The sequence below is a fragment of the Charadrius vociferus genome, unplaced genomic scaffold (genome assembly GCF_000708025.1).
Source record: "Charadrius vociferus isolate BGI_N301 unplaced genomic scaffold, ASM70802v2 scaffold190, whole genome shotgun sequence".
NCBI classification, from domain to species: Eukaryota; Metazoa; Chordata; class Aves; order Charadriiformes; family Charadriidae; genus Charadrius; species Charadrius vociferus.
This window is the reverse complement of record NW_009646608.1, coordinates 1,059,546-1,086,705: the sequence shown is the minus strand read 5'-3', so window position 1 is coordinate 1,086,705 and position 27,160 is coordinate 1,059,546. Positions and strand designations below refer to the sequence as shown.

At 42.0% G+C, this 27,160-nt stretch overlaps 1 protein-coding gene across 1 annotated transcript in view; it reads right to left on the bottom strand.

Annotated features, from left to right (window-relative positions):
• MEGF11 (multiple EGF-like-domains 11) overlaps positions 1-27,160 on the bottom strand; it is a 215,187-nt gene that overhangs the window by 64,680 nt on the left and 123,347 nt on the right. The window contains exons 9-10 of the mRNA XM_009886823.1: positions 25,492-25,704; positions 17,231-17,405 (exon numbers count right to left, since the gene is read on the bottom strand). Coding sequence (XP_009885125.1) covers positions 17,231-17,405; positions 25,492-25,704 — 388 coding nt within the window. The remainder of the gene's footprint in view (positions 1-17,230; positions 17,406-25,491; positions 25,705-27,160) is intronic.

Here is a 27,160-nt window from a genome sequence, read left to right as displayed (position 1 = left end):
ACAATGACCAACTCCCTTTAAAATCATTTTCTGGTGTTCAGTACAAAGATTTGTATTTATTCTCGTACATTTTGGATCAGGTGTTTAAATCCATGAAATGCATTTTCAAAGGAAAAAAAACAGGGTATCCCAGACCATAACCATGGGAGCTAATAACCCAGCAACGGCCCACAACACCTGCCAAAGTCTGCACCCATACCTGGTCCGTCTCAAAGTTTGACTAGTTAAGGTGGGAAATTAAGAATTTCAGAAGTTACTACAATCTATAGGAATAAATTTGCCTCGGAGGGCTAATGCCGGGCTCCACTGAAGTCAGTGGCAAAACAGAAAATCAATTTTTCAAGGCCTCTGCAATGCAGAAGACTAACAGGGCTGTTACTGAACTTGGCCTCAAGTTTGCATGATAAAGACCTATGTGACAGGTTTGTTTGAGTGTCCTTAAGGTTTAATCTGTCAAGGTGCTGAAAATCCTCCACTCCCGTGCGGATTATTAGTGGGGACTGACAACACCGAAAGGCAACATATTTGAACCTTTGGTAATCTGTAATGGGACTCCGACTAATCTGAGATTTTTAACACGGTATCTGATTCCCTCCCTCCCTCCCTCCTCACCTTTTTTTGTGCCAGATGAATTAGAGGCGCAACACCCGTCACCAGCACCGGGGAAGCTCAGTGCTCCGTTCTCAGAGCTCACAGTGCAGCATTAAACAGAAAGGAGGGCACAGTGCAGTGCCATATGTACGTAATGATAAACCGATCAGAAAGACAAAATGCAGGTGCTGTTTGTACCTGACGCCTGTGTGACCAGATAAGCCGATCGGTATGGATTTAGTACATAACAGTATATATTTATATGTACACACATTACGTGGCACACCAGCGTGCTGGTACACAGTGTCTGTGCGCCGATGCAGATCACAGATACAGTTCTGTATATTTACTTATTTAATTGTGACATTTACAATTAACCCAAAGTGGTTCTCCACAAACATTCCCTCAAGGTAAACATATGGTATCCAGCAACACAAACTGTCAGAACAAACTAATTTCCCTAATGGTGTTCCAGTGGAAATTAATGTGCTCTTCATAAGCATATTAGCAGCGGTAGGAAACTTTGTACTTTTACCGGTCTTCTCCTCCACCCTAGACTCAAACAGTTTATTCATGACCTTACTATACAGCATCTTTAGTTTTCCAGACATAATGACATCCTCTGGCAGAATTCCTTTCCCCTCTGGGTGTTACTAATTACTCCCTGCAGATGCTATTACTGGTGCTAATGACAAAATGCAGAAGAAAGGTTGGGGAAGGATCTTGTGCCCGAACAAGCCAAGCGTTCAGTTCGCAGGTGATCACTCTTACTAAGAACTGACAAATGTTCCTTTACCCACTTTGTAACATGACATGATGTAGCCGTGCTAGAGTTTGATATACATCTAAACCAGCCCGATAGAAGTCCTGATGGCCTTATTCAGTCTCCTTTTCCCTTTGCCCTTTTTACGGGAGAAGATGGGGTAAGGTGGGAGGGATGAGATAGAGCTTTCCTGCGTTCAGAAAGTGACTTTACAGCTCATGACTCATCCAAAGACACAACCATTGGCAGTCCTGAATGCCAAAGTCTTTCATTAAATCATAAAGCACTTCCAACAGCCATCTGCAAAGCTTTCCCCAATCTGCACCTGAGTGGCATCCCAGTCCTCTGAGGATACTGTAAAACCTGGACGTGCCGTGAGGACCAAGCACAGCGACCTTTGGGAGCGGGAAGAACTTACCGCTTTGCTGCCTATGATCTTACAAGGATTTACAAACATTTGCAAATGGATGTCAGCATTTTATTTCACCTCTGAATTTGTGCTAATATGCTAATTCATACAGCAAATTTCACAGTAAATGCCAAGTTCAAAATTAGTCAGCCTGAGAATAAATTTGGTGTTTGATCCAAAGTATTCAGCAAAACATGCACACAAACAAAAAGGAAACTTTATTTGTTATAAAGATAGTAGTAAGTAAAAATATTATAAATAATGTTAATTTTAAGTACTTACAGTACTTTAGTAAATACTATTTAATTTCATTTTACTGGTTATAGCCAAAGCCTTTGTTATGCAAAAGCAAAGCTGGGAGCACTCACTGTGAGGGGAGTAAAATTTACCACTGAATAACTGTGGTTTATTGTTTTGCAAATGGTTTGTACAAAATCTGGCTGAACTTTGTGGATTCCTACTTTATAAACCCAAATATATTTGCTACAGGCTGCTACTGGCGTAACACACATTACCCCGCAGTAGGGCCACAGAAGAACCTGGGCCAGATCCTCATTTCTGGCCTGTTGGGCCCCGAGAGCCTCCCATTCCCCCCCTGGATTTTTCCGTTTCCCATTGCACAGCCTCACAATTGAGTTGAGATACATTGACAGTGTATTTGCGTTATTTTTATTTCAAAACCAGGAGTGCTCATCCTATGATCCCCGGGCTGTAGGGGCTTCAGAGCACCAACTATCCACCCATCCATCTTCCCAGAAGGGCCCTTCCCCATCACGTTGAGCAGTTACCTGGGAAGCCTTTGGCCACAGCTTCGAAAAGCCTTTGATTGGGATTTGGCTACCTGGAGAATAATTTGTACCTATCAGGATTGGAGAACTTGGGCAGCCTTTCAATCTGGACACCACCTCTGCATATGTCGAGCTGGAATGAACTGCACGGAGCTTATGGTTTCCAGCGCAGTAAATCCCAGCTGTGAGGGGTTTCCTCTGCAGGATGCACGGATCTGTGCATGTAAGGAGTCAGGCGCTGCCCACCGGCTCAGGATCCTTTCAGACTCGGAATCTGGGACTCGGGCCCTGCGGTCTCGTGTTTGAATATGTCCCTGTCCCAATAACTCATAGGAAAGAGGTAATGGAGGTGAGCTGCGCCGACTGCACTGGTGGCAGCAGAACCACCCTGGGTACCCTCATTCCGGGCACCAAGAGGGTTTTTTCCACGTGCATCCACCACATGATCCGTGTCCAGTAAACCCACACAGGCAAACTAAGAGACACTGCGTACGCAAGATAGGGCTTATCTTTCGAAGCGGAGGGTGCACAGAATCTCGCCACCCTCCTGTCCTCCAGCATCGCAGCTCCAACTTGCGTCATACATCCAAAAGGAACAAAGCTCTGGGCACAATAAAAGTGATGATGAAGGGGAGCAGTACTCTGTAAGAACAAAGGCAGCAAATTCTAGCTTTGTGAGGGTTTTTTTGCCTCCACGAAATCAAGTGAAAACAACTACAAATAAAACTTTGATTTAAAAAATTGGATTTTGCATACTAAACCTCAGCAAACCTGAGCTGCATTTCTGTCAGTGAGCACTATAATCCCCCTCACCACCAGGGAATAGTTTCTTAGTTTGCACTGAAAATATGCCCAATATCAGTCAGTTATCTGCAATTAAAAAAATCCATTCCTACTGTTCAAGCCACCTAACTATGGGCATTAAAAAAAAGAAAGAAAATTCAATAAAGAGGGCAGGGAAGAGATAGCCCCTTCCCCCCGGCCCCCGCTTCCGGTACATCAGTGTAGCACTGTTGCTGGGAAAAAAAATCTAGACTAACTTTACAACACTTGAATATCTGCCTGGTTTAGTATTTAGGCCTTAACTGCAGAGCACTTTAGTGTCAGAGAGGCAATGAATACAGCATCATATAATTAAATGTATTCACAAGGAAAGTAGTGTGGAGAGTAAAAACGATGATCATCAACCTCCGAACATGATTTTTTTTATACAGTCAGCACTTTTCACCTAATAAAATATCACAAAACACATTTATCCAGGAGGGACCTCTCCAAAAATAGGAGATTGGATTTAGACTGGGTAAAACAACTCCTACATCATTTCCCCGGGACATTTCATCTGGTGAGACGGTGCATCACACCTGCGAGGACAGCCTCCCACGGGCAGCCTGTAATGGAGTACAAGCAAGACAGCCGTGCACAGTTCAAAAAACATGATGGAGGTCAGTGTTCAGCTAAATCGGATGCGTGTGCGCTGCTCGGCCAGCCCCAGCGGTTGGCCACATAAGGGCACGATACGAAAACAAACTCCTAATTCTGTTCACAGTGGAGGTGGGGAGATTGTTTATGGAGCAGATATTTCAGGTGGAAATGAAAATGTCTATAATACGCGGGTTTAGATTTAGTTAATGGGAAGGTATATTATCAAGGCAGGTCAGTCATGTCTAGATCAGGAGGATTACTAATATGCATTATGGGGCCAGCTGGATAACCAAGTCCTCTCTTTAATCACTGCAGTTTAAAACTGGAAGAGGGTCACTTCAGATTTATTCAGGTGAGGCAGAGAGTAAACTCTCAGAATATTTTAAACTTAACTCTGGGGAACCTATAAAGAGTCAAACCTCTGTAGGGCTCATTGCTGTTACTATAATCAGCTTTGATCAGCTGCTATTCTGAAACACCCCCAAAAACAGTCATATCACAATTAAATGTCCCAAAAGGTAAAACGGCCCAGGCACAATGTGCATTATTTCAAGTTAGTGGAAAGTATTTACATGCCTTAGAACTATATACTCAGTCAATGTGCTCTTCATGAGGTACTCGACAAGCTGCTTGTGTCCAAACTGTGGGACAGAAGCTAGATAAGTGTGTCAAAGTACTAAATCACTGTCCTTGAATACTACCGGTAAAGACAAAAAAAACCCCTGTTTTCCTCTGCTTTTTTAAATGGAGGCATCTGAATTGGAGTTACCACTATGATAAAGGAAAGATTTTAACACACTATATGCAGTTCCATCATTTTCTTTCCCAGATTCGGGCAGGACAGGTCAGTGGCTAACCGGAGCCTAAGCCAGTTGGAAATACGGAAGAGTGTTTCAGTGCAGTGGACTTCAGAGGGAGAATTCAGAGCTGGCTCTGACAATTCTGCACCAGCTATTTTATGGGAGTATCTTTGTTTGGAAATTAGAGGTGGTTTCTGCTCTGCCCACATAGCATGACTGGCACAGCCCAAGATCTAACTTGTAGAGCAATTGTGGCCTCCTGACTTTTTTACAATAATAAATTTGGGCTCTGGCTGACAAGGCTGAACAGTTCTGCAAAAAGGACATTGCAAAAATGGGAAATAAAAGGTATAATTTATACTTTCAGCCTCTATGACGTCCTCTGGCAAGAAGATCCACAGTTTAATTATAAATACAAAGGAGAAAAATTATCTTTATTTGTTTGCGTCAAATCCACTGTCTGATTTTTAATTGGGAAACTTCTTATGCAGTGATAAATAGCAAAGATGCCCTCCTTTTTCCCCTTCCCCCACGGTGTAAGAGACCTCTCACATATCTACCCTTGGTGACCCCTTTTCTAAGCAAAGTCATCCCACTCTCTTATTCTCATTTTATGGGAGCCATTTCACAATTTAATTACGCATTCTGTGAAAAGCACTATCTTTGTCTTTAAACCTGCTGTGCAATCATTTAATTGGTTGCCCCTTGTTCCTCTGTTATTAGAAATAGTAAATAACCATTCCTTGTTCATGTTCCATGCAGTATCCACAGTTCCATAGATCTCTATCGTACCCCTCCTCAGCCATCTGTTTTCTGAGCTGAGTTCTAGCTTATCGAGTCACTCTTTGTATAGAAGCTATTCCACGTAAAAGATGATCTTTGTCACCATTCACTACTTCCATTATATCTTTTGTAAGCAGGAATCAGCCAAACTGTATGCAGTAATTTGAGATTTAGATATATTTTGGATTTACACAATACCACAGAAATGTTTTTGCCATCCTGTTTTGTTCTCTTCCTGATCATTTTAACTATTCTATCTGGCGCTCTGGATTCATTTGTTTTTTGACCCGTGCCGAGCACTCATTGGAGTTTTTCTGAAAACTACCCACTGTGATTGCCTGATCTCTCTCCCTGAATGGTAGGAATTAAATTAGAACCCACCTTTTGTGTATTTACTTAACATTATTTTCCTGTTGTTCATTACTCTGCGTTTTTGAACACTGAATTTCAACCTACCCAGCTACTCAGTAACATGAAACCTTTCCCCAAATTTGCTACCATCTTTATATTTGACAATCCCAACAGTTTTGCATTATTTGCAAACTTTAGAATTCTTTTGCAAACTTTAGAATTCTTCTACAACTGTACTATACAGTTAAGAATAACGTCCAAGCATAGTCTCAAATCTAAACTTCTCTACCACGCACACCCTCCGCCCTCACCGGCGTGGTCACTAGCTGCGACCTGCATCATTCTGTAGCTGCCAAACAATTTCAGCACACCAGTGCATGCCTGAACCCTGGTAACACGGACTGGATGGACTGAGCCCAGGAGGAGTTCACTGTGCGGGACACAGCAGGTATCCTCAGCTGGTCTCTTGCTAAGAGCACTCAAGCCACAGAAGCAGCAATGTGGGTGGAAAATATGCAGGTGTAGGGCTGATGATGCTCACACCTGTGGTTGATCTTGGTTCTGAGCTGCGTGATCCACAAATGAAAGGATCAGCGCGAAAAAAAAGAAAGCTTCTAAAAAAGAAATGGCAACTTTAAGCTAATGGGGTTTGTAATGTACCTTCAGCAAAGCTGGTAAATAACCCGGCAATCACACACAGGCAGATAAACAGATATCCCCTTCAAACTTTCACAGATATTCCTAAATCCAAAAAGCTACAGCAAAAGAGTTCAAGATCTGGTAAAATTTCAGTTGTTCTTTGGCATAAGAAAACACACCAGGATTTTCCATTTATACATGTCTGACTGTAAAGGATGAAGTCTTTTCCTTTGACAGTTCAGTTAGACAGAAAATAAAATTAAAAACTAACCTGTGACTTAAATCCTATACTTAGGTGGTTTTAATGAAGTCAGTTCGCAATCTGAACTAGCAGGAGAGTCAGCTACCGACACTTCTATGCATAGACCCACAGACAGTGTGGATAAAGATATACACATTTAGAAGCTTAATAGATGAAGAGACACTGCTATTGGCAAGCAGTTTATTCCTCTGCAAAATTCAGATCAAATAACTCAGTCTGAACAGAATATTGAGCTGCACTGATTCTGAATGAGGCTACAGGAACGGAGATGCAATTTGACATAGCCACATTGCCAATTAAGGATAAAATACAGGAAATATGTCAACTAGCAACAAAGGCAGAGGCATTCAGGCTTTCTAGATGAAGTTGGTTCCTTTGGACCCACTTATGAAAACTTTGGAGTTATTCAGATAAATAAAACTGCAGCAGAGCCCAGAAGTAAAAGTAAATATAAGAAGAAAAAGCAGGAGACCTGGGACTTGCTCACAATTCTTATCGAATTATAGACATCGTGTATGACTGAATAAGTTCTCATTAGCAGAGGCAGCCACCGAGACAAACTCCACTCTTGTATATTTGGGACAATCCTACTGAAGCCAGCAGTTGTGTTCAGGTAAACTTGGGCTGACAAAGTAGAATTTGAGCTGTCACAGACAATTTCTGGAGCCTGTACATTGAGAAGGGAGCGAGCAAACAAAATGAAATAGAAGTAGTTCTTAAAAGGGCCTGAAAAATTCCATTGAATTCAAAGAAAGGGATGCAGTTTCCACAACTGAGGGAGACCCACTGTGCCTTGTGCATCCAGTGACCTTGTTAAATACACCGGTACAATAGTTCACCTGCTCAAAAGCATACAACAAACGCCCTGAAGTGAGAGAAGACCCTTCATTATGGCTCCCGCAGCCAGGCACGGACACGAACACTGTCAGAGTTTAGGAAAACACGGGCTACTAAATGCTGTGGCTGCCGGTGCTCCAGCAGATAGGACTAATTGGTCAATACGAGCTCCGGGGGGAGAACACCAACAAGGCTAATAGGCAGCAAGCACCTGGTTCACTGATATAAAAATCAATCGGGGAGCAGCTTGGTCTGAAAGCCTGGGAATACACAGGCGGCCTCCCCATAACGATCTTCCCCTTTGGGATCGGAATGTAGGATATCTTCTCCTGTAGTACAGCAGAGCCAGAAGAATCCATTTGTGAGTTGTTATTGAAATATTGGTTTTAGCCCGCATCCAGTTTCTCTGCGTTGAGGTGATGTTCGCTGTTTCCTAGTCTACATGTGGCAGGGCCAGCTCAGAAGCGGATCAGCTTTTCAGAAAGGCACCCGCCATTTAAGAAAGGCGCAGTACAATGTGGGTGGCTTGCAATACTTACAAAGGGTGCTGTTCCAAAATCTCTGAGTACCCATGCTGTTTGTCCCCAGAAAAAATCCTACAGGGACTTTGAAATGGATCACACAGCCGCGCCACCAAGCTTGACCTGAAGCAACGGTTTGTGAAGCTAAAATGGTAAATGGCTCAGTCTGCCAGCAAATTTGCCAGTTACGGCTGATAGCAATGGGGTTTGAGATGTACATACTGATCCACAGGGAGCTGGACGGAGACCAAAGTCATTTCATGCAGGCCACTGCACAGCCAGAGAAGATAATTTTCAATCTGTACTGACCTGGCCTGGTTCAGACCCAGTAGCCTAGGGACCCAAAACTTTATAGGCTGTTATTAGTCCCAATGGCCTACAAAAAAAAAAAAAAAAGAAAAAGAAGTAGAGTGCCATTTTATGCACCTAAATATGTACTTTTGCATCCATAGAGAAGTGGGTAAGAAAATTCAGAGGTCACCAATGAAAAGGGATGTCAAGACGCAATTCAGAGGCAGTTTTCTTCTGGTCTATGCAAAAATTGTGATAGGTACAAATGATTCCTGGCCAGCTCCCTTTATGTGAGGAATGTACCAAAACATCGGGCATGAGATCATAGAACCATAGAATGGTTTAGGTTGGAAGGGATCTTGAAGATCATCCAATTCCATCCCCTGCCCTGGGCAGGGACACCTCCCCCCAGCCCAGGTTGCTCCAAGCCCTGTCCAACCTTGAACACCTCCAGGGATGGGGCAGCCACAGCTTCTCGGGGCAACCTGCCCCAGGGGATCACCACCCGCACAGGGAAACATTTCTTCCTATTATCTCATCTAAATCTGGCCTCTTCCAGTTTGAAGCCATTCCCCCTCATCCCATCACTCCATGCCCTTAGAAAAAGTCCCTCCCCAGCTCTCCTGGAGCCCCTTTAGGGACTGGAAAGCCGCAATAAGGTCTCTCCAGAGCCTTGTCTTCTCCAGGCTGAACAACCCCAACTTTCTCAGCCTGTCCTCATAGGAGGGGTGCTCCAGCCCTCAGATTATCTTCGTGACTCTCCTCTGGACCTGTTCCAACAGGTCCATGCCTTTCCTATGTTGGGGGCTCCAGAGCTGGACGAGATGTTTTGATTTATGTTAATAAACTCAGACCTTCCAACATGCAGCCCAGATGACAGAAAAACTTCTGTGCAGGTAAAGCGACAGTTCTTTCATTTCAAGAACATTTTTCCAGCTCACTGTTAATTAGACTGTATGGAACAGAGTGTTTTTTGTTGCCTACTTGAGATCTGCTTCTTGTTCCACATCCACTTCTGAAGTAATTTGTAAGCTTAGAAAAAAATTATCAGATGAATTTTCAGACTTATCTCCATCTAGAAGACACTAAGAAAATGCAAGTTTGAAGGACACTGCATTCTTCAGAGACCAGAACCAGGAAAGGGGGATCTAGGATGCGGCCACAGTTAGTACAGAGGACCTGATCATGTTGTGACTGACTGTCTCACAATTACTAGCATTTTCATCTTTATCCACTTTTCAAGCACCACGTGAATATAATTTTTAACTTCTCTCATCATGGTTTCCCAGGGCACAGTTACATTTTCCATTTTTTTAAAGTTATTTTAGTTGAATTTCCCATATCCCTGTCTTTTACCTTACCCCCAGACCTAAAGCTCACATCAATATCTGTTATCAAAGAGACTGCACTTCCTTCTTGCTGACTTTGACAAAAATGATCTTCTCAAAACTGTTCGGAACAATTCGAAACTGTCAGGTCTTTTTGCTGTTTCTTCAGCTGCATCCCACCACTCTCTGTGTATCCAAGTAAGGACTTTACCTCTTGCACAGCTTCTTGGATCACCAGTGACAGTCCTCCTGGGTTGGTTTTGCCTTTCTGGTTGTCTATGTCCCTTTACTTCAAGGGTAGCTGAGGAATTGGTCATGGCTGCAGAGGGATATTCCCAAACATCTTAAAATTAGGCCTGCTAAGAACTTCTCAATAACTGAGAAGAAACAAAGGAAAAACCAATAAAGAGGAAAGAGTTGAAAGGGTGTGAGCACAGGAAACAATTTCTTCCACATCGTGACTTCAGTCTTTGTTCAAGCAAAATCCTTTCCTTTCTAGGTAATGCGATGCGTGGTACTTTCAACCTGGTTATGCAGGTTCAAATTGTGTGAATTTGAAGTCCATGAGCCCATCTGAGTGTCCTGTGTCAGCTAAAGTGTCATAGACACCTGAGAGAGAGACAGGGGTACCAGCGTGGGATAGGAAAGGCCAGGGGACAGGGATAGAAATCTGTGGAAAACAAGGCTCTTTTAGCTCCACTACTTACAGAACAAGTTATTTGACTTTTATTATTAATTAATAATTCACTCACTGCCAGCTACAACCTACGCTCAAACCCACCTGCACAGTGTGGGTGCCTTATTGCGTACCCGTTGCCACCGCTGCTAGCCATTCCCCGGGATTTTGAGACATTGGATTATGAATACAAATAGGAAACCAGTGAGAAGAAAATGCATCTTCCTTGCGCATCTAGGTAATTCATGAAATGAGACTGGGCAAACTATTTCTGTTGCCCGTAATACTCCAGTTAATTGGACAACTGCTGTGCCAGAAAACCTTTTCCCCACCTACAGCAAGGAAAATTTATACTGGTGGCTGGTAACAAGAACATCTTGATAAAATGGTTGAATTTATTTTATACCTATAAATGAAAAGAGCTCTTAACAAAGGGGGGTAACTGATATGCTCGGTAAATCAAGGATAAAAGGACACAGGCTCTATTGAAGATTTTTTCCCCTCGTCTTTTCTTTTTAAACCTTTTGATGAGGTGCCCTGTTGCTCTGAGATGAGCTTCCACTAAAGTACTTTTGGAGTTATCTCAAAAAGAAAAGGTTCATTTAAATGAGTTAAAGCCCCCCAAACAGATCCACTATCTCCAACCTTAGCTTCATTTTTTTATATTAAGAATTTTGTGAAATTTATAAAATAACTTTACTACTGAACCAGGGGCTTATAAGACAAAGAAGTCTCATTCATTTTTTCCTGCTTCCTTCTGAAGTGGTAAAGGATGATACATTTAGAATAAAGATGAAAGTAAATATGTAGAAGAGAGGAAATATTCTGATAAATTTGTATTTATCAACCTTGAGTGTTTAGAAAACACCTACAGGCAACGATTCTTCAAACTCCTCCAGTCCTACCTGGGATTTCAGTCCTTCAGGGAAAATTCCATTGAAGATAAGATAAGGTGCTCCTTTCTATTTACTTTTTTTTTCTTTTAGACAACAGAGGGAATTTTAAAGGTGTAGGACAGAAGAGCAGCCTTCAATTTTTTTTTAATGTAGAGGGAAAGATTGTTTTTTCTCTCCTGTATGTTTTCTTCAGGGAACAAGAGATATTGTATGTGCCAGAAGGAAGCCAGTCACAGCTGGAATACTCAACAGACTGGGCCCGTAAGTTGCTTATGACTTCTATAGGTAACACAAAATTATGGTCCTCCTTGTTTCTATGGAAGGGTAAATTGGTCATTTTACTCATTAAGTAGGCACGGGGCAGACGGAGACTGGCCTGAGACTGGGCGGGGGGGGGTTTGTACTGACTGCCAGATTATCCGTTGCAAAGTTTGTTATACATTTGCTGTGCATTTGAGTAGGTTTATAGCACTCTAATATACACTTATTTTTGCTAAGTGCTCGAGCTATTGTTTAGTGTGTGTGTTACAGGGGCTGACTTTTACTCTGATGTGCAGGCATGTACCTGTAAACCTTGGAAGCGGTTTGTACCCCTGTGTTAGGGAAAGCATTATGTTGAGAACCTCTGACATACTAGACAACATTATGGACTTACAGACCCAGATTAAGCCTGTGTTCCAGTCCTTAAGTGAACAGATTTCCACAGAGCTCAGCTGGAGATATATATATAAAAAAGCACTAATATAAGGGTATATTTGAAAGGCATTATTTTATTATGTTTCTAAAATGCAACATCAACGGAAGATGCAAATGACTATAGATGCACAGCACTGGGATATATCTTGGAAAGTCTTAGGGAATCCAAGTGACATTCCAAAAGCTGAAAAACCTTCTGACAAGAGGTCATCACTCCTATAGTTTCTATACTTTCCTGCACTGTGATTGGCTTGTATGGGACCTACCAATACAGCCAAGGAATAGAAAAATGTCAAAATGAATTCTTTCATTTTGGTGATGAAGTGCTAGCTTTGCTTGCCAGCATGCAGGGTTCAATAAAAGCAGACAGGTCTTCAAAAAATTGCAGCATAAATAGATGAACTCTTTAAAGTAATATAAGTTCTGTCATCCAGACGTGAAATATAGACCTAAGCGCCCGCCGAAGTAAAAGCTGACCGCACATTCCACATATAAGTGTTAAAGTTTTCTCAGAGTGTTTGGGCTGAGAAATGTTTTAACTACATATCTCCTTGCCACAATAGACAGAACGAGAGCATTTGAAGTTAAATTCATTTTTCAAAGAAAGAAAACAAAGCATCCATAAAGAAACAAAGGCATATCACAGGATGAGGTCTCTAGATAGCTGCCGGTTTCAAGAAAGTTGCAATTAACTGTGCAATGGAGAAGGTGAACTTAGTTGTATTTCAATAGCATTTATAATGATTTCAGTAGCTAGAACGCTGATAGGTATGTGCAGGGGGTTGGTTTCAAGATTTCCTTGTGAGACAGAAGGTCAGGATTCCTGCGGTCTCCTGTCATATTTAATTCATATCCTCTGGCCTTCTTCACCACATTTATTGAATTACAGGAATAAAATTCAATGAACCAAAAACAAAAGAAGAGAGGACAGGGCAAATCCTGATTTCTTTTACATCCCTACTGCACAACTGCCTTCTGTGGGTTTGTACGAGAACATCTTAAAGCAGAATTGGGAAGGAGAGGGAGGTACAAGTTAGTATAACCCCTCCGACCACCCCCATAATTTCATCCAAGTAATTTATTGCAAGAAGTGACTATTTGTGTGTGGGAGTAAGGATGCAATTTTTACCAGTCAAGAATCTCCCTGTATACTTTTTAAGGCTAATCTTTGTGTACTCCCTGTGTGTTTATTGGAGTCCTTCTTGCCACAAATAAGATGGCAGCAGAATGGCTTTCCAAAACTATTTTTCAGAAAAGCATCACTGGCAATTCATCACATGAGCACTGAGAGGCAATCCTCAAATATGTTAAAAATACCAGTTTCAGGGAAGTGCCCTATTGGTATGCTTATCATAATGCTTCCCTGCAATCATCTTCATTAAATGGATACAGCCCTTCATCCTCCCTTCACAAGTGAGATGCAATAAGCACAGGGTTTCCAACAGGCCTGCAGTGTGGGCTCTACTGCTGGAACGTATGAGGAGTAGCTCTAGACAAGCTCCGTGATTTTCGGGAAGAAGATTTTGTTGTGTCTCCTCTGCTCCTGCTATCCTTTTTTTATTGTCCTGTATGCTGCCTCCAAGAACTGGGCTGCTTTGTGTATGACTGTGGATCACTCAGATTTCTCAGCTGCCTCTTCAGTCAACTCCACACGCAGTGTCTGCACTGTGGTTTAGGCACCCAGACAGTTAAAACAGTGCAATCCTTTAGGGTGAGCACAGTCATATCGGAACCTCATACAGATAACCTCTACCAGTACCCAATAACACCTTTACAACGTTTTAGAGCTAGGTATGTGTAAATCCGGTTGTTGAGTCTGACCTAAAATATTCATCACAAAAAGATAAAATGTTTTGAAATTCTATCCAAAACTGCAAGCTCACCAATATTTAGCTTTGGCATTTGAATTTTTGGAATTGTCACAGCTAATAAATAATGTATCACTTTCTGAGCTACAATGTAAATTCTTATTTTAAAACCTGAATCTGCTTAACTTCCAAAAATTAAGTGCTCTGCTCACGTACATGTCACCTATGGGATAGCTCCCTTTCCACTTAATACATTTAATAAAAGTGACCAGATGCTTTGTGTTTTTAATGGCTTGTTCTGCATCCCAACAAAATGTCCCTGTTTTGGCTGCAATTGCAGATGATTCATTCTGAAACCCTGCCCAGCTGCCCTGACACAGCCGAGGCAGGGCACAGCTAAAAAACATGCCATCTGTGCAAAAGAAGTGAGCTGGAGGAGTGCTTTCTCAGGAAAAAGACTGTCATTTCTTGGTCAGTATATTTTCTAGGCATCCAGTAACCCAAAAGTCCTATGGGTCCAACCGCTCTGCCTTTGCAGTTAGATTTTGCAGCTATATCCCAAGTCCCATCATATTCTCTTCCCCCCTTACTTAGAAAACCTTCAGCCTATTCTGCTATGTAAGATGGTGTGTCGATCAAACATTTCTGTAAAATGTAAGATGTTGATCCCACTTCCGTTCTTTCCAATCATATGGCAAAATTCCTGCATCAGCCAAGCCTCGCGCTAGAAAAAGCAAGAGGGGTTCATTTATGGCTTTTCTGAATAATTAGCTCTGCCCAGTTCTGTATTAGCATCACTCTATTGTCAGCGCTGCCAGAAGAGACATCCTGCGTTCACGAACAGTCGCGCTGCTCGCTTGCAGGCTAGCCGAATTCAAGGGCCAAATTCCACCCGCAGGCAAAGCTCCCCATTGCCTCCGCAAGAGGCGGGCACGCCGGGCTGAAGGCGAAGTCCAGTCTTCAGCGTGCCATCGAGATAAGCCACTTCCATCCTTGAGAGGGTTCTGGCCCCGCAGCATCTTTCACGTGACCCACGGGCTGCGTCGTGAAGCAGTGCTGACACCTTCCCCCTGCCCAGAGGATGGAGCGCACAGCAAGAGCAGCTCGGCAGGACACCGCCAGTTCGGGGTAGGAAGCAAAGGTTCCCGTCAAGTTTTCTTTACAGGCTACGTTCTCTAGCATTTGAAAGAACCATTGCAACTCAAGTCATCTGGCATGCATACGAATGACAAATATGCTTCAGAGGCAATAAATTAGCAATTTCAAGGCTTTACTTCCCCTCATGGACTAATTGCCAGAGATTATAGTATATTATGAGAAAGCAATGATACTAATGCCTAAATATGCTTCAGTGATTATAGAGCTATCCTCAATAACCAAGCTGTTTAAATGTCAGTGCAAGAAAGCTCTTTATTATGAGATTAAACATTATTTTGAAGATATGCAATAGGAACTTCCCAAGCTTCACGCCTGCAATAATACTCTTTTGGAACAATATATATTGGACAAACCATGCTTTTTTAAAACCGTGTACAGTAAAGGGTCCCAAAATATTTTTGTGCTGCAAACATCAACAGCATTCCTGATAAGAAAGAGGATCTTAGTATCGTATTTTGCATTTGTTACTAATATGCTGCTTCCTTCATTCTCTCCTCTATTTTCTATTAATACTTGTGTATCACCACTGTATAAAGAAGATAAATTCTTGTTTTCTGTTAGTGTGAGTGGCGAATCAAAACTCAAAGCCCTTTTCTTCTTTTTTTTTTTACATCTCTAAATACTACTGCCTTGCAGAGATGCTGTTGACAGTCCTACCTCTCATGCCTAAATAAATCTGTTTAAACCTGGCAGTGTGAGAACCCCTGGAAATTCGATGGAAGCTCCAACTTTCAGGTTCAGCTGTTGACATGAAGCAGACAACAAAACTGTCTTTAAGCCATAACTCCACCGTTCTGGAGGTGACGGTTGGTGATCATAAGCTCAGGTGTGAATTTAAAAGGAGGGGAGGCTAAAAAGTCTTTAGCATCCCACTAATCTCATATAGGACTCGCACACTGTGTGATCTTGTCTCACAGCTGCGCAGCCTTCCCCTATAGACGACAGCAGCCCATGACCCTGCAGAATACTGCAATGTTTTTTTTCCAAGAAAACCCTAAACACTGCAGCGGGCGCTGATGGCGTGTCCAGATCCAACATGCCATTCCCCTCCCACTGTTTCTAAAGCCACCTGGTATGACATCCACCATGTTTCATAAATGCAATTCAAAAGAGCTACAGCATGGTCAAAGATCCCACCTTGTGTTCCCTGCTATTTGAAGATATTTATTATCTCCTTTTTAAGTTGTAACTTAAAACAATAGAGGGTAAAACTCATCCAGGAGGCTGCAAATTTTAGTTGGCTGCTAAATGTTAGTGGAAGCTCTGAACATATTGGGAATATCTTTAAATCTGAAGCTTGATTTCTAGTAAACTTGGTAATTATAACTAATATTTCGTATAATAGTACAGAAAACATATAGATAGGCCTGTGGGAATGGATCATGTAAATTTAAGGACAAAAATTACTAAAGACAACTGCTAATGAAGTTGTGGTGGAATTCTCTCTTGCAAATAATTTCTTTTGTCCAGGAAATATTGTTTCTTAAACACAGCCTGCAGATCCCTTCCACAGTGTGCTGCTGGAGTAAAGAGGTACTTCATATACGGATGACCGGGGAACTTACTAGCAAGAGTTCCATTACACCCAGTTGTAGCAGGACTGGACACTTGGATCCACATCTTAATATTTTCTGCTGCAACCTGGCAATCATTAATTATGAATTTTTGTTGTTTCATCTTAGCTGATTTCTTCAGCCATTTTGTATCTCATCTATAAAATGTAATGCTTGCTTTCCTCAGATTGTCTGAAGCTCTTTCTGACGCTCAGGTAAAAGACACCTGCCATATATGCTCAGAAAAGACATAAATTGCTCTATCATTTGCAACACTTTAAAAGATCTTCATCTATTAAAATCACAGTCTGACTGACAAGGAACACACTGAAAGGCCAGGAGAATTTTTTTCTGCTCTTCTAGGCAGACAATAATCTGACATCTTTTTTGTTATGTCTTGATTTAGAATATACGATGGGAAACCATGTCTTTATCCTTATAACAGTAATAAACTCACAATACTGACGTTAAGTAAATAACCAGAAGTAGTAAGTTGATACTGCTCAAAGGAGAATTGTGTGGACTTATAATAGAATGGGGAAAAATTACCTGTATTTGGCCACTGTTATGCACATGTTATTTGAAAAAAGAGTAAAATCCTCTTTAATTTTCTGCAGGTACATTATGAAATGCCCCATTATTCCGAGCTCTCACTCACCATATATCCCGGTGCACACATACACTTCCCTGTGATGCTGTCACAATCTGCGCCGTTCTGGCAAGGGCAGGTCAGCTGGCAGCCTTCGCCGTAGTACCCAGGGGGACAGGTTTCGTTGCAGTAGAGTCCAGCCCAGCCAGCTTTGCAGCTACATTCTCCAGACAATGGATGGCAACTAATGAAGACAGGCAGACATTAATGAGATGTGGATGTGAAAGAAAAAAACAGTCCATAAACAGCAGTAGAACATTTTAAATGCAATGCCAGCAAGAGTCACACTAAGAACATAACAAACCTGAAAACTGTTAAGGATGGTGAATGTAAGCAGCCATATGAGTGAAGAAATGAATAGGGAATATGGTGCTAAATACCAGCCTGGCACGCCACTTCCCAACATCTGGGAACTGCCACAGCACTGGCAATTTTACACCTTTGAAGTTTATGCTTTTCCATCTCAAATCAATGTGACTACATAGAGGAATAGAGGAATGCAGTCAAGAGAGTTGTGAAGATAAATCTGAGTCCTGTGGCTCTTCTCTCTTCTCTTCTCTTCTCTTCTCTTCTCTTCTCTTCTCTTCTCTTCTCTTCTCTTCTCTTCTCTTCTCTTCTCTTCTCTTCTCTTCTCTTCTCTTCTCTTCTCTTCTCTTCTCTTCTCTTCTCTTCTCTTCTCTTCTCTTCTCTTCTCTTCTCTTCTCTTCTCTTCTCTTCTCCTCTCTTCTCCTCTCCTCTCCTCTCCTCTCCTCTCCTCTCCTCCTGAGTGCCACCTCAGCAGAACTTTTCAGGAGGGAGAGGTAGAAAGGAAAGTGCTTTGGAAGAGAAAAATATCTTCAGAAAAAACAGTTTTGCAGGGAATATTCAGCCATAGCGAACAAAACTGATCACTACCTGAAGCTTTGGGATTTATTCGAGGCAGGAGTCAACAGTGCCCTGGGACTAAATCTCAGCTGTGCAGGGAAATGAGCCAAGTTCCTTTATGCTGGATAACGAGCATTGCTGCCCAGCATAATCCTCTGGCTTTCATTGCTGTTCAGACAATTCCACACTGCTGTGAGAGCACACAGAGAGAAAAGCAGAAAGGAGAATCAAGCCCCAAAGACCGGTCAATGCCTGGTCCTTCCACATCTGGCAGGTGGAAGACTTACGCCCCTGTTCCTCTTGTTATGAAACATTTTGTCTTCATTCACTATTTTCTCTTCTACAAACAGAAAGAGCATCTCTCTGGTTTCCTTAGGGCACCGACTTCCCACAGCAGGAGGGTCCCACGGGGGCTGTGGCTGTGGCTAGGAAAGGAGGGGAAGGCTGGTTATGTGTTAAGTCCTGGTTTGAAGAGATGGAGGTTTCTGGGGGATGGGAAGGGAGAGCACAGGGCGATGTCTCGTTTGGGGAGATGAGGTGGTCAAAAGAGAGAGCAGGGGATGGAGAGGGAATCTGATCTTTGGAAAAGGATCCCATGTTGTCTGAGGCCAGCTGTGAGTGTAAGGCTTCAGTTGAGAGCTCAGTACGCTCAGGGAGTCTCTGCACCACGAGTTTGTACCGTAACAGCACTGACGAGCCCTCAGTGAGAAACATGAGAAATAATACTGCTACACATCAGATTTTCTCTATTATTCTCAGAACAAGAAAGAATAGAGTTCTGCAAGGTGGCACCTCCCTATGGACCTGCCTCCTGGTTTATGCCTCATAGAATCTATTTATTTTCCTTTACGATTATTTATTGCTATAGTTTAATATTGCAGACATGACTGAATGGGTTTCTTTACACCTATAAAATTGATATCGTATATGTTAATTTTCAAGGTAACCTCATAGAACGTAATTTCCAAGTAAGTTTCTGGCAATTACTGGTAGGAGAGGTTAGTCACATACTGTTGTGACTCAGAACGATCAAATTTTGTGAGTGTCATATGTTTCATCATAAATAGTGTTTTACTGACTAATTAAAACAATTCATCAGCTTAACAAACTACCCTCCATGAAATTCTTCTGACAAAGCGGTCTCTGAAATTATGGTTGTTCACAGAGCACCTCTTAACATTCAGATAAATAATAAAAGCTCGTTTTTTTTTTTCCCTCTGCATCTATTAATCATTACCTAATAGGAGCAGAAAGCTAAACATTAAAGAAATATCTTAAAGTGGATTTTTTGTTTCTCTATTTTCACTACCACTGCATGTATCATACGGTTCCATGAGAACGGCATCTGTTGGCTAAATTAAATCTTTCAAACATAATATATGATCATGGCAGTTTGAATCAGTCTATGACAATTCAATTGAAAATACTATACCCAGTAAGAATTTCTACTTCAAGGTTGGCTCCTTCATCAAAACAGACAGCTTTTTTGCATGGGATGCAAGCTACACATTAAGGACTAAAAATAATCCTAACATGAACTAAAATAAGAAGTAAGAACCAAACAGGCTTTGCAGAAGAGTCTGCAGGAGGCAAGGGGCTTGGACTCCAAAAATGAGGTCCAGTTGAAGGTTGAGACCGTATTCTGCCCCCATAAAGCCTTTTCCCACTCTTATGTGGCTATGAGCTAGGACAAGTCCAATGCAGATGTTTGGGTCGCTGCATCCATATAATCTTCTGGCTGAAGCAAAAACAATTTTATTATCAGCCTGAGCATATCAGAATTTTGTTTTTCTTCTAAGCCAAGCCGTTGTGGTCCTTCAGTGCTTTGAAATACTTATCTTTTGCTGTCTTACAGTGTGCTGGTGTTGCAGAATTAGGAAAAATCCTCCACATTAAATCCCAGAGTTATGGCACCCATAACAATAGTTCTGGGTAGGTAGCGACAGTGGGGGAACAGACTGCACAGCAGGGGAAGGGAAACTTTTCCATGACGGTAGCAGAATAAATCTTTCCAAAGCTTTTGGCAAACCAAACATTAACACACACCATAGTGTTATGGTAGCACAACAAGCGAAAGGACCTCAAACCTGCATAGTTAGGTCTGAAATGAGGTTGCAGGCTATGATGTCCAACCAGGGGCCAGAGGAGACGTCTCAGATACAAAGAATACAATGCCCTGAATGACAAACGCTCGTTTGACAATTAAGGTGCCCTGATGCAGTGTTAACTTGAAGATGGCTGTGATTTAGATGCTTAACCAAAATTCAGAAGACAGCTGTTCTTTTCCCAATCCTGCCAGTGAATCTTGGCCACGTAACTCACTCTTTCTGCCTTCATCTTTCCCATCTGTAAAATGATGCCTCTCTTCCTTTGGAATCCCTTTTAAGATCTGCAGCCGATATCACTAAATAGTACTAAGTTTTTATTACTGTTTTTTTCTAATTCTGGTATGTATGAACTATTCCAGTAATTAAAGTCATCAGAGTTACATACTAAATATATTGCAGCTCCTGACATAGAAATAGTATATGTATGCAGGTACGTGTGAGTTAAGAACGCTTCTCTTATTATATTGGTATTCTGTAAAATTTCATTCTGTTTAAACTATGTACCTAGACATATGACTACAGCTTGGAAACTCCTCTGTCATCCAGCCATCCAGCTAGTCATCCAGTCTGCCCAGTGAACTAAATGCCAACTGTATTGAAGTTGGAAAGTTTGAGGCGCTTAATGGCAAATTTGTTATGGCAAAGAATAGGATACACAGTTAGCAATGCGAATTTCTCCTATAATTCCTCCCTTCCTGCTCTGAATGTACCTTTCGAGGCCATGTGTCCATGTAACGTTCTGCCAGCACGGGTGCAGCGTGTGTAAGGTACTTCTCCATGCCACCAATAAACTCAAAATAAGGAACACAAACAATTCCTCTGGAGAAGGACACTGAATGGATGGGTAAGACAATGCGAGGCCTCCGAAAGACTCCCCGAAGGCAAACCCACTAACATCTCCTTTGCCAGCACTTGCTGTGAGCAGGAGGGGAACCTTGTACTGTTGAAAGAGTTTGGCAGTGTTATACATTAGTATTTTCCCTTGAATCTTAACAACTTTTATTTCTTCAAATCTCTTGCATAACAGGAAGGAATAGTGTAGAAAACCTAGAGCGCACGCAAGCAGCCAAGCGTTCCTCTGGCACCAGGCCAGGTAGAGGTGGAAACTGGAAGCTGTCCACGGCGCACAACATGGCATGAGAAAGAAATTGTTCCATGGCTCTTGCTGCAGTTTGGAAGCTACAGTACACTCCCTGGCTTTTGAGCCACATTTACAGCAATAAAAGATTCATTTTTTTTTGAGTTTACTAGCTGAACTGAAAAACAGAAAGTCATTTTTGACCTTCAAATTTTTTAAGCATCTAATTTTTGAGGAAATCTGAGGAAACCAGGTAATTTAACTTTCTCAAGGCAAATTGGAAAAAGAAATGCTTTAGACAGTACAGTCTGTTCCAAATTCTGAATTTGTTCTCCACACATCTTTCAGCCAAAACAACTTCTTCCCAGTGAATTTCCTGACTTTCTGTTTATAAACTAGCACCAGTCATCTCATCTTAATTAACAACAGCCCTAATCCTTTTTTAACGGTATTTTCTGTCTTTTGGTGTTGATACTACATTCAGTCTCTGTTACTAAGATGCCCTCTTGCTTTTAAAGAAATAGCCACAATGAGACTGCGGGGCCACTACTCCAGTCCAGCACACCTTCAAAGTCAGCCTCACTCAAGCACGCTATTGGTTTAGGTCAAGGTGAAGCTTCATGTAAGGTCCTCGGGGTCCGCTCCTTCCAAACTTGTCAGTGTTGAGGCAATAATCAGAGCCTCTGGAGATCTGGCCACTTCATTAGACTTCATTACCGTAGGAAGGCGTCAAGGGTTAAGAGGTCTCTGGTGTCTTCCTTCCCTTCTCATGTCTCTGACCTGGGAAAGACACAACTGTAGGCCTCTGACCCCACGCACTGACTCCTCACCGGTGCTCAAGAAAGGTGAGTTGCTGAGACTATTTCAGCTATTCATTTCCCTCTGCTTTTCAGAAGGACAAGCCAGGATTATGCCTTTCTGGCTATTGTAGACTGTCTCAACATGGGCTTTTTGCATGGGGGAACTTTTTACAGGTGTATCCTTCCCTGTGGAAGGACAGTCTGAGGCACCAGCGCATTCTAAATACCTAATTCTGGGGTGTTCAAAAGTCCTGTACTAAGTGCCTTTCAGCGTGCTTTGATGCAGAAATTATTGGATGATGTTCTCCAGCCAGTGCTATGAAGAAGGTTAGACTAGATGATCACACTGGTCTCTTCAGACATTAAAATAGATGGATCTATGAAAATAGAAAAGCTGATTGTGTATTTCTTAATGTTCCTCCCCAACGTGCTCCTCAAAGCCCCCAGAACTTCTCGTTCCAGCCAGCCCTCTAATAACCACATCACATGAGTCAAAACCACTGACAGAAACAAGGAAGCTTCCCTCACCTTCTTTCAAGTGTTTATATAATTATCCTACACACTTTGGTATCGCAACAAGTAGCCAACAGTTCAAACTGTTTCTGGGGAAAATAGATGGCTGTCAGTAAATGAATCAGTTTGGAGGACCACAGTCCCAGTAATGATAAAAATTCAGGGGAGGAACGGGAGGAGGTGGGTGGGAAGGGAAGTATGCTGGATGGGACTGGTTAAATAATCAGTAAAAAGATTTGTTCAGGATACGCAGTGCCTTTGGAGAAGGTCATTTTCCATCAACTCTGACACTCCTCGGCTCAGAAGTTGACAGCACTCGGAGGAGCTCATTGAAAAGTGGAAAGCTGAAATACCATGGATGAGTGAGGGAACATTTACAGATCTACAGCTTGCTGATATCTCTTTGTTCCATAACAGCAGTGATAAGATGCAGAAAAAAGGGAGATTTTATCAATGGAGAGACTAGACTCATTTATTAAGGAAATGGAGATACCATCTTAGCAGAGGATGCTGCAAGAGAAGCTGACGGAGCAGTGACGGGAGGGAAGGCATAAAATGTATCCGTCACGACAGCAACCAGGCACGGGTCAGGTACACGGTGTGTGTGAATGACCACATGCCCAGAAAAGAGCTGTGAGAGGATTCGCTCCTCCACCTTTCTGAGCGCTCTCAAACTTGAGACCTCCTCTTTCGCCACATCTGGTTGGTGCTAGTTTGTTCTTTCAGGAAGGGTCTTCCGGCAAAGCCCCAGAGAACCTCCCAGGTAGCTCTTTGAGTAACCCAGGATGAACTCTTGCACTCTCAAACCCACAATCTTCCCCCACTTCAAAGCCTCTTAATGAGCACTTAGCTGAGAACCAGCACCAAGCTGGGCCTTGCCTGCAGTCTGCAGTCCTTCCACTCTGTTTACACCTTCATGGGAGAATGGGCACACAGAGAGGTTTCTGCAGGCTGGGAGACGGCGAAGACACACTGTGCCAGCTACTGCCCACGAGCGTGCTCTCACCCTCCAGCACACATGAAGAACAGCTTTCACTGAGGAGCAGTTTACCTTGTATTGACCACAGGCTGAAGTCGTGCACGCTGCCAGGTACTGCAGAATAGTGTGACATGCAGGAATTCACACCGTAGCTCACTGGGCAGTGATTCTTGAGACATCCCCTATCCTCAGTACAACACAACATTAACCCTCTGTGTATAACGCTCAGCTCACGCCTTAGGGATGGTACTTTTTGCAATAATCTCATGATACACAAAATAATCAGAAGTGATAGAAGCCTGTTGAAAGCTACCTTTGAGGTGTCAAACAGTTTAGATCCTTGCTGTCAAAGCCGGTGGAGCAAGAGCTATCTTTCTGTAGAGGACTCAGAATTACAAGGCGTTTCAATAATCCATTGTGAGCTCTGACTTTCAGTTAAGCAAAGCCTCACCACTCCCAGTTGAACCTGAATTCACAAGAACGATCACCTGTTTATTCCCAAGACTGAGACAAATAGTGTCTATCTCAAGCGCACAAACAGATTTGCCTGAAGTGTTTGTGTGTGTGTGAGTGTGTGTGTGCGCACGCACACAAATTAGGTGGTACTGCTTGCATACATAATTGAGGAGAGCGTTTATATTTTAGCAGACTGCAAGATTGCAAGGTAGGTTTGTCATCATCAGCAAGACAGTCAGGTCCCTACCTGTCTGGTTTAAAATTGAAGAATGTCCGTACCAAGGGCATATTTGCTTGGGCATCAATTATCCCCACCTCCCTCTGAAGCCTACACAATCCTGAATTGGCTGTGAACACTTAACAGTAATGGAGAGAAAAAGGAGGAAATCAAGTGGGTGCTGAGGGGCTCAGCATCTTGCAGGCACGGTAAGGAAATGTGGGCACTGTGGTCCATCGGAATAGCTCAGGTCAGGGTGGTTTCGCTGTCCAGGCTCCCTTTACTGCGTGTGAGGGGGTGAGGAATCTCCAAATAGCAATTAAAGCAGTCAGTAAACAAGGCAAGGAGTTACCAGAGGTAACATATAGGATGAAAGGGAAGAGTCTTAAATTCTGCTGTTTCAGGGTTCAGGAAACTTAATTCACGCTTGCAATGGGAAAGTAAATTCAGCCTATCTCATGGTAGGTGCAAGTCTGTGGCTCTAGCTCTTAGTAATGAGAACCTGAAGAATCAGATCCTAAAAAAAGCAAAAGGGAACAAAACCATCGAAACCTGACCTTTTGCGTGAGGCTTATTCCATTTTAGGTATACTTCCCTGATATTTATTTTCCTGAATATTTCACACATCCACATACCGAATGAAGAGCAAAAATAGGCTCACATGAGAAGAGAAGAGATGTCTATTTTGACAACGTCGACTTTGTTACAGTTCCATAGACTGACTTGGGGATATTGATTTCAGTCTATTTATACATGTGCCTCAAGCATTTTCAACAAGGTAATTTGCCACGAGACATAAACTGAAGCAAATTAGGTTTCATTTTGAAAGTCCCCTTGCTGTCTATAGATCTAACAAGAAAACCCATGTCATAAAAAGAGCCAAAATGATGGATTTGAGTAAATACATCTATATTTTTTAAACTTCAGTGGGTTATTATACATACATACGGGCACCATATGATAGTTCTTAGGCCTAGAAGACTGCAGTGACAGGATAAGGTCATACGTCAAATTGTTTCAGACTTTAGCAGAACTGTTTAAATAGTTAACAGACACATGCTTAGTAGCTGACTGGACTGAGACTTATGGTTCCAAACCTGAGGTCATTTAAATCAAAGGTTGCAATCCAGAGGAACTGTCTGTGTTCTTAATTAAAACTACAGAGAAAAAGGGAGTAAGTGTAGTTAATTGAATTTTTTTCCCAACGCTTTTATTTGACCAGTCCCTGCACTGGTATATAATACGATGTACGTACCTGAGAGTGTTGGTAATATTGCAAGGACATCTCTTGTTGCACTTGAGGCCATATAAACCTTCCGGACACATTCTTTCTTGGCAGTAAATCCCTTTAAATCCAGGGTCACACATACATGCTCCATTTACATGATAACACTTTGCACCATTTTGGCAGTCGCATCTTTGTGTGCACTGAAAGCCGTATGTCCCAATAGGACACTCTTCTTGACACCTGCAATGAAATATGTGAGACAGGATCCAATCAAATGCTGTAGTCTAGTCTGCTTATGACTTTCACATGGGAATGTTTTCGTTAATGAATTAAGTACAAAATCACTGCTCATTTATTTAAGTAATACTCTGTGAACTGATGATATCATTGGAGTGATGTGATATCTTGGGCATGTAAATTGCTGTTAACTGAACGTGCATTAATCTCTGTCCAATTATATCCTGCAGAATTTGCATTAGTTAATATTATCTTAGTAACAAAGTGCATTCTTGTTTCCTGGACCTTGACAATTCCATTCATCAACCATAGGAAATTGATATAGAATAAGATACTTTATAAAAAACCCTCATCTGTTTGCTTTCTCTTTATTACAAAAGGATCGTGCACCTTCTTTAATAGCATACGGTCCTCTTAGTGATAATGAGGATGGAAAGGGAGCGAGTCTATTAAGCAGTACTGAGTAAAGTGTTGTCCAGCAACGTACAGTTTTACTTTCCCTCTATGTTGTCATTGCACCAGCGTTCTACCAACTAGGAGAAAATAGACTTCTTTGTCTTTCGTGTGTGTTCTGAGTAATTAAAGCTCAAATTTGCTTTTCATCTCTTACTCCAGGGATGCTCAGTAGTATAAAATCTCCAGACAAATCACTTCCACGCTCCTTAGTGCAGTATCTTGTCAAAAATTGCCAACATTTTTAATATTTGATACACATGAAAACAGAACCTGCAAACACTCTACACACATTGTTTTAAATTGCACCTTCCATGCGCTGTTTAAAATATTTCCCTACTGGATACGTTATGAAATCTGCCAAAAAGTCTGTTTCATTGTCCTACAAACCAGTTTAAGTGTTCGTAATATTTCCTACTCTGAAAAGCTCAACTAAGTTCCTAAAGAAAGGAACCGATTCCGTGCTTGACATAATCCAGTGGTTTCAAAATTCTGCAATGAGTCGGTACTACAGTTTACACGATCCACCGTGAAATACAGATAGGCCTTTTCAGTTAATAAAAAAAAAGAAAAAGCAGCCCAGAAAAGCCCAATTCCCTTATCGCATGGATGCCAGATATTGGAAATTGCCTATCAGCATTAATTTAATCCTAAGCATTGATTAAAGTGTGTACTGTAAACTCAGTGGATAGAGGCAATTGTTAAATGTCTTTCTGCGGGTCATTTCACAGCTGGCAGGTGAGAGTTAATATAATGATCAGTAATAAAAGATTAATGTGTGATGCAAGCCAGGCAAAACTGCAATGAACGCAGCCAGTATATAAGAAGAGCATTACTTTTGCAGCTTCAGATTATCACGTTTTACTAAAAATAACTGAACAAAGCAAAAGGCCTAGCTAGGGATTTGATTGCAGCAAGCATCAACACAGTTACTGGTTACACAATCCAAGTTCAGGAGTTCATATGAGACCCAAAGAGAGAGGAGCCTGCGACAAACGGGAAGGGA